The 12,480-nt window shown below is 38.2% G+C and overlaps 1 protein-coding gene across 1 annotated transcript in view; it reads right to left on the minus strand.

Annotated features, from left to right (window-relative positions):
• Positions 1-3,927: 3,927 nt before the first annotated feature.
• The window catches only part of RP2 (RP2 activator of ARL3 GTPase), a 44,309-nt gene continuing 35,756 nt past the window's right edge, over positions 3,928-12,480 (minus strand). Inside the window, exons 4-5 of the mRNA XM_040999505.1 lie at positions 7,309-7,394; positions 3,928-5,950 (exon numbers count right to left, since the gene is read on the minus strand). Of these exons, the coding sequence (XP_040855439.1) occupies positions 5,867-5,950; positions 7,309-7,394 (170 nt within the window). The 3' untranslated portion in view covers positions 3,928-5,866. The remainder of the gene's footprint in view (positions 5,951-7,308; positions 7,395-12,480) is intronic.

Consider the following 12,480-nt stretch of genomic DNA (forward strand, 5'->3'; position numbering starts at 1 on the left):
AATCACATCATTTGAGGTATTTAGAAGTTGGGGGGCAGGCATGTGGTCTGGTGGGTTATGCTATTGCTTAGGGACACCTGTAGCCCATATTAAAATGTGTGATTTGAGTTCTAGCTTCCAATCCAGTTCCCTGCTAATGTGTCTGGGAGGCAGAAAATGATGGCTCATAGTGCTTTAGTCCTTGCCACCCTGGCTTCTGACTCCTGGCTTCAGCCTGGCCCAGTCCGGTTGTGGCCATTTGGGTAGCAAACCAGCAGATACAAGCCTTTCAAATAAATAAATGTGCCTTTCAAATAAATAATTTTTTTTTTAAGTTAGGGTGAAAGTATGACGGTTCTATTAATGAACGTAACAGACTGACTTATATTTGGCAAATGGAATTACATCAATAAATACAGAAATAACATTTACTTTAAAGATTTATTTCTTTGAAAGGCATGATGGACAGATTAAGAATTAAAGAGACAGCAAGAGGAGGAGGGATATCTTCTATCTACTGGTTCACTTCCCAAATATCTGCAATATCTAGGGATATCCAGCTAAAGCCAGGAGCTTGGAAGTCCATCTAGGTCTCCCTCATGCATGGCAGGAACCTAAGTACCTGGCCTGTCATTTGCCGTCACACACATTAAGAAAGCACAGTGGGACACATGGATGGCAGGGACCTAAACCAGGCATTCTGGTATGGGATGTGGGGGTTCCAATCCCAAGTGGGAGCTTAACCCACTGCATCACAACATCCACGCCAGAACTTAAATCAGCCTGTTGCACTTTTTTCCCCCTATTCAGTCGCACACTTTAATCAGATGTGTGGCTTCAAAGCTGAACTGCTTTAAAGAACATCATAATCACTTTAATCAGCACAATGATACTTAACATTTGTCAAGCACTTTTCATTTTCAAGGCACTTTACAGCATCGGTTAAATACTTGTCACACAATTTACAAGCTAATTTCCATTAGTCCAAATACAAGTGGACCAGATCAAGTCGACACTGTGAAGGCAGGCCCCAGAGGCAAGGTCGGAGTTGAGGTGAGAATGCTGACGCTTCTACCGCCTCTGCCCACTTATTTTTCAGATGCTAGAAAAGGAAGAAATGACCATTTCTGGACATCCTGCTGAAGTGTGTCACAAATAGCCAAAGAGATGAAATATTATAAAGGCTGGTACCCACCCCCCACCGGCACGCTATCAAAAGATGAACACAAGTCATTACCACATAATTCCGTTTTCACAAATAATTTTTCATTATCAACATTCAAATGATGCTTGGCTTTCAGTGTTGTTCCTTGAAGAGATAAAGTATTTTCTAGAATGGGTTTTGAAGGAGTAATCATATCCAAATGATAGTACCTTCTCACAGAGAACAGTAAGATACCTTATACATGAGAAAAACAAATGTTAAACACCAAGAATTAGCCAATACGAATTTGCTGGTTTTTTTTTTTTTTTTGCATGTTTCTAGTGCTCTAAATGGACATGCAGAACTTTTATAAGTAGAAATAAAACTAATACATGTGACTTTAGGAACTAATCAATCTGCTTTTTCAGTACTTCTGATCTGTGAGCTGGGAGAGAGCAAAGTTAGGTACAAAACACTTGGATAGGGGCCTGGTGTGGTGGCTTAGTGGCTAAAGTCCTCACCTTGAATGCGCTGGGATCCCATTTGGGCGCCAGTCCTAATCCAGGCAGCTCTACTTCCCATCCAGCTCCCTGCTTGTGGCCTGGGAAAGCAGTCGAGGACGGCCCAAAGCCTTGGGACCCTGCACCCACATGGGAGACCTGGAGGAAGTTCATGGATCCTGGCTTTGGATTGGCACAGCACCGGCCGTTGTGGTCACGTGGGGAGTGAATCATCAGACGGAGGATCTTAATCTCTGTCTCTCCTTCTCTCTGTATATCTGCCTTTCCAATAAAAATAAATAAATCTTAAAAACAACAACAAAAAGCACTTGGATATTCAATGGCATAAGAGCCATTATATAACCCCGAAAGTGCATCACGCAATTCATTGTTTAAAGCATTTTTATTCATTCATTTATTTGAGAGGCAGAGGATGGAAGGGAGGAAAGAAAGAACAAACGGGAGAGCTCTTACCCACTGGTTCACTCCTTAAATGCCCACAACAGCTGGGGCTAGACCAAATTGAAGCCAGGAACCTGGAACCCAATCTAGGTCTCCCATAAGCATGGTGCTGGAGGTATGCATGAAAACGAAGCTTGGTATTGTACACACTGAGAAGCTGGGACTGGAACCCAGGCACTGATAGAGAGGATGTAGGTTATCTCAACCATTAGTCTAAAGGCCCACCCCATATATTTTTTTAATATAGAAGAGAAAGCTGTATAATCTTAGTAAATATTCAGTCACAACAAAATGTGTTTTATGCTAGCCAAGGAAGCATAATATTAGGCATTCATTATATTCATGTAGGTTTTCTACTTCCTTTTTTTCCTAAGTGCCTTTATAGATGCACACATACCCACAGAAAACAGCATATAGTTTTTCATTGGTATAAAACATAATTTAGGGCACTCTAGTATATTTTTAAAGATTTGTTTGAAAGGCAAAGTGACAGCCAGCAAGAAAGATCTTCATCTACTGGTTAGCTCCCAAATGACCACAACAGCCTGAGCTGGGCCAGACTGAAGCCAGGAGCCAGGAACTAGCTGCATGGCAGAAGTCCAAGCTCTTGGGCCATAATCTATTGCCTTATCAGGTGCATTAGCAGGAAACTGGATGAGAAGCAGAACAGCTGGGGCTCAAACTGGCATTCTGATGTGAGATGCAGACATTACCAACAGCAATTTAACCCACTGTACAACTTAGGCCTGTAGACCATTATATTTTTAATTTTAAGAGACTGTGCCGACAGGAAATGGCCAGCGTGGATCAAAACATGCCTCACTAGGTGGGACACAAAGATTAGTTACGCCTCACTGGGGTATTGGGGATTTCTCTGCACACCCATCCTAAAAAATGTACTGTACCTGAACTGATAACTGTATGGAATCCGGTTGAATATAAACCAAAAATTGAAATGTCTATGAAGAAGTCACAGGATGTAGTTAAGAAACTGCATTTTCCTATTAACATACTATTAATCAATACCATGTCAATTAATGCCATAAGGTTGTAAATGGCTGTTGATGTTATGTTCGGGCTTTTAATTGATTGGGATGATAATTTGCTGGCTTTACCTTCAGACCAGAGATGGTCTCACCAAGAAATCGTTGAACCCACTAGGATAATAAGACGCTGGACTTTATGCTTGGTAAATACTTCCAATGAAAGAACCTCAACTGGGGGAATCCCAGTGCCCATAACACTGTGTCACATAATGCAATGCAATTAATAAAAATAAATAAATAAATAAATAAAGAGACTGTGTCAAATTTTGACACACGTATGAATAAATGTATGTTATAGAAGTACTCTTCAAAAAATTGCTTTTAAGCCATTTTTCATTTTAACATTTATTATAAATCATTTTATAAACATTAGATAAATTATATACAAAAGCTAAACAAATATACAGACAAAATAAAAACAGTGCACTAATGCAAGAGAAACAAAACAATATAATGTTTAAACATGTATGTATAACTTAATAAAAATATTTTTTCATCACTACTGATTCCTGAATCCAAAAGCTATTCAGAGGTGAAATATAGTACATTCTGATTACTATTAAAATTTAGACTTGTAAAACCAACGAACAGACAAAAAACTGGTCATAGCACTATTTTTCTTTTGAGAGACAGTGAGGTGTTCCATCTGCTATTTAACTCCCCAAATGCCTGCAACACTGGGGCTGAGCAGGAACTTAAGCCAGGAACTGGGAACTTAATGGGGTCTCCCATGTAGGGGGAATTGACCCAACTGCTTGTGCAGCTACTTCTGCCTCCCTGTGTCTGAATTAGCAGGAAGCTGGGGGCAGGAACCAGATACATGCACTGTGCACGTGGCAAGTGGGCATCCTAACCACTAGGCCAGATGCTCATCCCGGCTTCAATATAAAAAGTTTTTCAAACACTCATAAGCCAGATTGGAAAACATATAAAAGTATAAAAGTTTAGGCTTTGGTTAAATACTAAATTTAGTGGAAAGTTTTTAAATTAAAATCTTTATGTGTGTTATTTCTTTGTTTTTGCCAAAATACTATTGATAAAATGAACTCAATTTATAGTTTTAAATAACATTGCATTTTATTTCTAAAGAACAAGTACTGTAATTATTTTAAATGTGACTGGTGTTCAATAATGTAATCATGACAGGAAGGAATGTTTAAATGAGCTTAACTAAGGGAAAAATTAATGCCCTCTATTTGTAAGGATTATTTGTAAATTATGATCAGCTATTTTTTTCTGCATCTTATGAAATCATGTTGATTTTATAATATGGAACATTCTTATAAAATAACTGTAATGCTAATGGTTAGTGTGAGGCCAGGCCCAGATTGGGAGCTCTTTATTACTGAAGTGGGAAGTCTATGAATGGATTCTTGCTGCACATCAACATACCATGTGGTGAAGGGTTATACATTGATCTGAAAGTATTCAGAAATTTTTACAGTGAAAATACATCTTTCATGTGACAATCATAAGAAGAATGTTTACAAGTGATTATGTTCAACCCTAGTTTTATCAAAATAGAATTAAATTTCAAATTCTTTTTAAAAACAGGCCTGGAAAAGCTGCTATCTGGTATGTGGAGGGCATGCTCAGCACCTTCTCACAAGATCAACCTATCAACCCCTTCTGCACTTAGGATAGATTACAACTGGATTCCTTAAAACAGATTCCTCTGAGGACTGAACTCATGCATCTGAGGACTGTGTCTGAGAATGTAGAGTTTTAAACAAGTAACTTCCCTGCTTCTTGGTAAGATATTATGATTAAGTAGATTTGAGAAATAATGGTTTAAAGCAACCCAAGTAATTTTTAAAATCATACTTGAAGATTACTAGACGTGAATTGTATATCTATTAAAAAAACACACATCCCAAGGTTCTAAATCATCAGCACAGCTTAATGCTGAAGTATTTCTTACCTAAATGTTACAAGGTTTTGTCCTAATTCTCTTGATAGCTCTCAAGCTGACAAAACAACTGCTGGTCTCTGAGCTTCTGTAATGTTAGTACTGCATTTTCCTTGTCTTCCCAGGAAGCAGAAGAGCCATCTAGCATTTGTGTTTAAAAACTAAACAATGTGGAATGTACTAAATAGACTACGTACAAAGTAGTCTTTACATAGCTATACCAACATCAGTTAGTAGAGTTGTTTGCAAACGTTGTTATAAAATGCCCATTTCTTTTAAAAATGTCATTTACAAAGCATCATGTCAACTCCATATAATGCAAGTAGGAAGCAATTGTTCAAACTAGATGTACATATATGAGAAAAATTGTGTAGATGCAACTGACCATCGAGGGACAAATCCCTCTGAACTAAAAAATATATAAAAATAAGTAAGTACTCAATGAAAAGTATTTTCAAAGAAGTATGGAGCAATGAGGAAAGTTTAAATTACTATAATGTGAAAGATTATTTAATAGGACTAGAATCATGAACTGTTAGCCACTTACATTTTGTAATTAGAGCATCGTATGCAGAGAAACAAGACTAAGCAAGACTAAGCTTATGAAGTAGCTTAAATAGTTTTTAAGGTGATTAAAACTAATTTTTAAAAATGAACCATTTTTGAACCTCAAGTAAGGGATGCAGAATTAAGCAATTTATTAAAAATAAAGCAGCAATTTTAGCGTGAATACAAACCATTGCTAATACACAAAAATATGTTACCAAATTTTATATATTCAAGTTGGAAAGGGCTCAATACCAAGGCTTTGGTTCCATATTGCACTTCATATGCCCATCTGTATATCAGCAAAGTTGTAGAAGTTGTCTATATCTTCAGATGCTGTTTCTTTGCTTTCTGATACAAACATCTATTTTCAATATAAACCAAAAAAAAAAAAAAATACTAGTGATCCATAAGTGCCAAAGCCTCCGTTCTCCACAAAGTCCCATCTGATTATTTAAAAGAAATATGAGTACATCATTTGTAATGTTTATAGATTTTCTTTAGAACTTATATAACATGGTTTTAATAGCTATAATATAAATTTAAGTTCTTCTGTAAGTATTTGCAATACAGTTAAGGTGTTTGGTTTTCCTAATACTTCAATTCTATTTTATGACATCTCTAGAATTTTACTGTTTAGTAGAACACTTAATATTATGAAAGCTAGTAAGTAAGAAAGTTTATTTAAAGCACCCTTGTTTCTTCTGTTTTTCTAATAATAATCTCAATATAGACTGGGAAAAGAAATCTGGGATTCTTCTTTCCAAGCTGCTAAAGACATTTTACTAATTTTAAGAAAGCTTTCTAGTAACATCAATACAGAACTCTTCAAAAGTTGCTTTTTAAAAGATCAGCAAGTAATTAGGGAAGAGCTGGTTGTATTCTAGTTTGATCATAAACTAATTGTCTAGTGTTGGCAATGTAATAACCTCTCCAGGCTCAGTTTCCATACCTGATGATAAGAAAGTCGGATTATTTAATCTCTAAAACATCCAGCCGTAGGAACTCCAAATCATAAAACCATTTTACCTCGTAGATTTGTTTTTCTATTTAATCTGATCTTTTCCCTCTCCCTCAGTTCTATTGTGATAATAAAATGAGACTGAAAACCAAGTACTTTAAATTTTACAAATTCAAGGAAACGTAAGTCGAATAAGAGGAAGAACAAACAATTTTATCTCAGGTATTAAAAAAGTCAACTATAAACTGATTTAGTTTTCTTTCATATGATTCATTTTTAAGTATTAAGTCTGAAATTCTTAGATACAACAACCTTATGAACATGTTTATAAAAAGCTCACATGTAATATACTTCAAGTGCAATTTCTGATGAAACTTTACTAAAGCAAATAAAAATGAACTGGCAACAGCATTGTCTAAAGAATATAATCTCAGAAATAAAATGGTTTTCAATGTGTTACCAGTTTTAGAAATATCTTGAGGAAACATCTAATAATTTTACTTGAGAAAATGAATACATTACTGAAAGTTCTTATTAAGTAAATTCATATTCTGTGATTATTTTTTAGCCATTAAAATTTTAGTTTAGCAAGGAATACCCACAGCTTAGGTCTCAATTATTTTTACTTACCATAGGTACTAAAAATCAAGATGTGCTTTAAAAAAATCCCATGCAACACCAGGGGATACAAGTACTATCTGACAATAAATACAGAGATTAAATAAAACGTAGCTTGAAATATACTCAATAAAATCTTGTACCTGGCTTCCACTGAAGATCTTGTCTACAATAAGCCGACATTCTTCTACAACACCATCGCCATTAAATTCCAGCGCAATAACAGCACCTGTAAGCAAACCCAAGAAATGTTTCTTTAGCATGAATACACATATATTCTAAAATTAATCTATTCTGAACAATTTCCAGCATCTTCTTTGAGGTGAGGTGAGAGAAGAGAGAGTAGTAGACAGATGGGACACACCACTTCAGTTTCTTCTTCCTACTCTAATCATAAAACAAATTAGCATAGACTCTCATCCCACGATGAGTAACTTCAGGCTATTATAGGACTAGTGTCACATTTTTAAAGTGTTGTAAATAGTCTGGCTTTTCTTGTTTTAATTCCTCTATAAAAACCGCAGAAACTCCACTCATTCAGCAGTACAAAGAAGAGTTGATAAAATAGCAAATAAGATCAAAAGCAATCCAAGTCAACAGAAGTAGGTTGTGCCAGGCAGTCAGGCTTGCTTCCAAGTCTTCCACTCACCAGCCAAGTTCTGGGCCACCAATAATGGAGCTAAGCCAAAAGGGAATGGAGGCCAGGCACCAAAAGTAACAGCCATCTGAAAGCATTTTCCTTGCGTGTATGTTAAAGCTATATTCTGGAAACAAAGACTAGGCTTTTATTTTTAGTCCTCTGGGCAGAATATTTGTACTTTTTAAAAAATGAGACTCCTTTCCCATATATTAATCTGAATACTTCCCAAACCACCTGCACTTTAGTAAATTTTTTTTTTTTTTTGGTGGGGAAGAAAGTAGATTCATGATTTAATCTTTGGTCAGCTTGGATTGAAATACAGCATTGGCACCAGTGTTATCAAATTCTTGGCAAGCATGTCCGTAAGTTAGCCAAGCAAAATATGCCCTTAATTTCAATCAATATTTATTCAGCTATCCCTATATTCCTAATAGATTTGCCTTTTTCCCCTTACAGTGATAGAGAAGCCCTGACTTCCAGAGAATTAATTACACACTTCTTGGAAACACACAGAAATTTATTAAACAAACACAGAAAGACAGTAATGGAATACTAATAAAATACTAAGGTAACTGAATGTGGTATATTAAAGTGAATGTAGTCATATGTCACAGTGGACATGGTAAAAAAATGAAAAAGGAAAGATATTATTCTGAACACCAAAATAACTGAAGACTTATTAAATTCAGACAACAAATATATAAAAGCCAGGGTATATAAAAAAAGTCAGGGTAGAGAACTGTCAAATCATGCGCTGAGATTACAGAGAATGAGTTAAAGTATGAGTTTTTCAACATCACAGTGTGTACATCAACATAGGAACTGGGTAAAGACAAGACAAGCAGCAACATTTTGTCTTTAGCAAGGTTCTAGGGAGGAGGTAGATATTTAAAAGCTAACAAGTAAAACATGAGTGAGTTGCAGGGGGGAACAATTCTAAAGGGAGGCTGACTGGAAAAGATTGATTACCTACCCCACCCCAGAGATCTGTTATAAATGTTTGACGCTGATGTGAAAAAATAAACGCTGAGGAGAGAAAACCTAAGAAGAATGCTCACATTTAGGAGAGAGGGGGACAAGGTGGAGGTTGTAGAGACAGAAGTGAAACTTCTCTGAGTGAACCTTCTGAAATCATTTTCACTGAGTCCCATGCGATTACCCCAAAAAATTAAAAATGAGAGGCCAGAGCGATGGCATAGCAGGTTAAGCACGCATCTGTGGCACTGGCATCCCATATGGATACCTGTTCAAGTCCTGGCTGTTTCACTTGTGATCCAGCTCCCTGAGACTTATTTATTTATTTATATTAGAAAGAGAGGGGCCCAGCAGCGTGGCCTAGCAGCTAAAAGTCCTCACCTTGAATGCGCCGGGATCTCATATGGGCGCCGCTTCTAATCCTGGCAGCCCCACTTCCCATCCAGCTCCCTGCTTGTGGCCTGGGAAAGCAGTCGCGGATGGCTCAAAGCCTTGAGACCCTGCACCCGTGTGGGAGACCCGGAAGAAGTTCCTGGATCCTGGCTTCGATTGGCATAGCAGCGGCCATTGTGCTCACTTGGGGAGTGAATCATCGGATGGAGGATCTTAATCTCTGTCTCTCCTCCTCTCTGTATATCTTACTTTCCAATAAATAAATAAATCTTTAAAAAAAAAGAAAGTCAGAGAGGAGGAGAGTGAGAGAGGAAGATCTTCCATCTGATGATATACTCCCATCTACATGATATACTCCTCAAGTGGCTGCAATGGTCAGAGCTGTGTCGATCCAAAGCCAGGAGCCTGGAGCTTCTTCTGGGTCTCCCACACAGGTGCAGGGTCCCAAAGCTTTGGGCCATCCTCGACTGCCTTCTCAGGCCACAAACAGGGAGCTGGATGGGAAGTGGGGCCACTGGGATTAGAACCGGCGCCCATATGGGATCCCAACATGTGAAAGGTGAGGACTCTAGCCACTAGGCTACTGCATCAACCTGACTTACTTTTTTTTTTTTTTTTTAAGATTTATTTATCTTTATTTGAAAGGTAGAGTTATAGAGGAGAGACAGAGAGCCTTCCATCCATTGGTTCACTCCTCAAATGGCTGCAATGGCTGGAGCTGAGGTGATCCAAAGCCAGGAACCAGGAGCTTCCCCCAGGTCTCTCTTGTGGGTAGCAAGGTTCCAAGGACATGGGCCACCCTCTGTGGCCTTCCCAGGCCACAAGCAAAGAGCTGTAACAGAAGCAGAGTAGTCAGGGCATGGACTGGTACGCAGATGCGATCCTGGTACCAGCAGGTGGTGATCACCCGATTGAGCCACAGTGCTAGCTCCCAAATAAAACAAACCCTTAAAAACTCAAAATCAAATATTGAAAAGCAAAAAGACACTAAAAATTAAAAACAAAGACAAATGAGTTCAACTGTATATCGAGTCAGTAATATGACCACAGAGAAATGAACTAATCCAATCAATCTTATGAGGCATCATTTTGCCTGTATACTCTCAGTGGCATACATCCTAATGAAAAAAGATTGAAATCTTACACCTTCAGTCAATAATCTAATTTTTCGTAGTAAAATTTGCTATTATTCTGAAACCATTACATGCATATTATGTGTAATAGCAAATGCAATGACAACATTTTCAGAAAAGTCTACATATAAAATTGAAGTAAAAGCCTTATGTTGGATATGAGTTGCTGTTTAAGGCTGGGCAGTAGTTATAGGGGTTCAGTATACTCGCCTGGTTACTTTTTATATGTTTACCATTTTTCATTAGAAATAAAATATATGATTGGCAAGGTTAGAAAGGTCTTAGAGAATGGGTTTCATAATTTTTTAAAGGTTTATTTTTATTGGAAAGGCAGATATACAGAGAGGAGGAAAGAGAGAGAGGAAGATCCTCTATCTGATGGTTTACTCCCCAAGCGGCCGCAACACTGGAGCTAAGCCAATCCATAGCCAGGAGCCAGGAGCTTCTTCCAGGTCTCCCTGGAAGGTGCAGGGTCCCAAAACCTTTGGGCCGTCCTCGACTGCCCTCCCCAGGTAACAGGCAGGAAGCCAGATGGGAAGCGGGGCCACCTGGATTAGAACAGGCACCCATATGGGACCCTGGCGCATTCAAGGTGAGGACCCCAACTGCTACGCTCTCGCACCTGGCCCGATAGATATTACTTTGAAACAAGATCTATTTCCTTATTTATTTTGAAAGGTGGAGTTGGGGTGGGGCGATATCCCTTCTATCCAATGGCCTATTCCCCAAATGGCCACAACAGCCAGGTATGGGCCAGGCCAAAGTTAGGAACCTGGATCCCTACCTGGGACTTCCATGTGGGTACCAAGGACCCAAGCACTTGGGCCATCTTCTGCTGGTTTCCTGGACACATAAACAGGGAGCTGGAAATGAAGAGGAACAGGGAGGGACTCAAACTGGTACTCATATGGGATGCTGGCATCCCAGGCTGTGTCTTAATTCTGTTACACAACCCTGGCCTCTTTCCTGTACATTTAAAAAAAATTAAATATAGCTACTTATTAAAAGAAAGGCCTATACTTAAATTTTCATTTAGAAATATCAGTGTAAAACCCATCTCTTAATATTTAAAAACAGTTTACATGTCTACTGGGGGAAAAATCTAAAGTAACAATTTAATAACATATGCATACTTAAAAAAATTATTTCTTACTAAAAAGAACAAAGTCATCTTTAAAACATGGATGGTTTGGAGCCAGTATGGTGGTATAATGGGCTAACCCTCCACCAAAGAAGATGCATAACTGACTGGAGGAGCCAGGTGTTTGGCTGCTTGGGTCACCTGCATCCCATCCTGGAGTGCCTCCCGTTGCATTCTAGCCTCCCGCTAAAGCACATTCTGGGAGGCAGGAGATGGTAGCTGAAATACTTGGATCCCTTCCACCCAGCGAGAGAGTCGGATTGGATTCTTTTCCCGGCTTGGCCTGACCTAGTCATGGCTGCTGGGGGCATTTGGGGAATCAACCAGCAGATGGGAGATATCTGTCTGTGTATCTGTCTCTCTGCCTTCAAAAAAAAAACAAACAAAAAAATTTAAATACCCTAGATACCCCTGGAGGTTGCCAAGATACCATTGCATTACTCTGAAAATTGATGCTTACTTTTTCCTTTATTTATTCTGATTTTCTGATATGAAACATGCTTCAAGTAAAACCAACAGCCCTATTGCAGAAGAAGTGTTGTTAACATTCATTAATAAATGTAGAGGCAGTGACACTACTTGAAAATGATCATTTTGCAACTGCTATTAAAATAATTGGTTCAGATAACAATCGTCAATGGTTTTAACATCCCTTGGGGACGACAGGAAGCTATAATAAATTAAAAGTCATTACCAATGGAACACATCAACCAGTTGCTAAAAGAACAAACATTATATGCCTTGTCATTTAAAGTACTAAGAAATACTGCTATTAAATATTCTTGCCAAAAAATAATTAAACCCAGGATGAGCATTGAGCCTAACAGTTGCCTGTGTTTTATATAGGAGTGCTTTGTTTTAACGCCCAGCTAAGGCTCCAAACTCCAACTTCCTGCTAACAAAGATACATGGCTTGAATAACTGGGTTCCTGACAGCAACGTGGGAGACCTGTATTGAGGTTCTACATCCTGGTTTTGCCCCCAGTCCAGCCCCTACACATGTGGCATTCAGACAGTTAATCAGCACATGGAA

This window comes from Ochotona curzoniae, unplaced genomic scaffold, assembly GCF_017591425.1.
Source record: "Ochotona curzoniae isolate NIBS_2020 unplaced genomic scaffold, NIBS_Ocur_1.0 contig_1274, whole genome shotgun sequence".
Taxonomy (NCBI): domain Eukaryota; kingdom Metazoa; phylum Chordata; class Mammalia; order Lagomorpha; family Ochotonidae; genus Ochotona; species Ochotona curzoniae.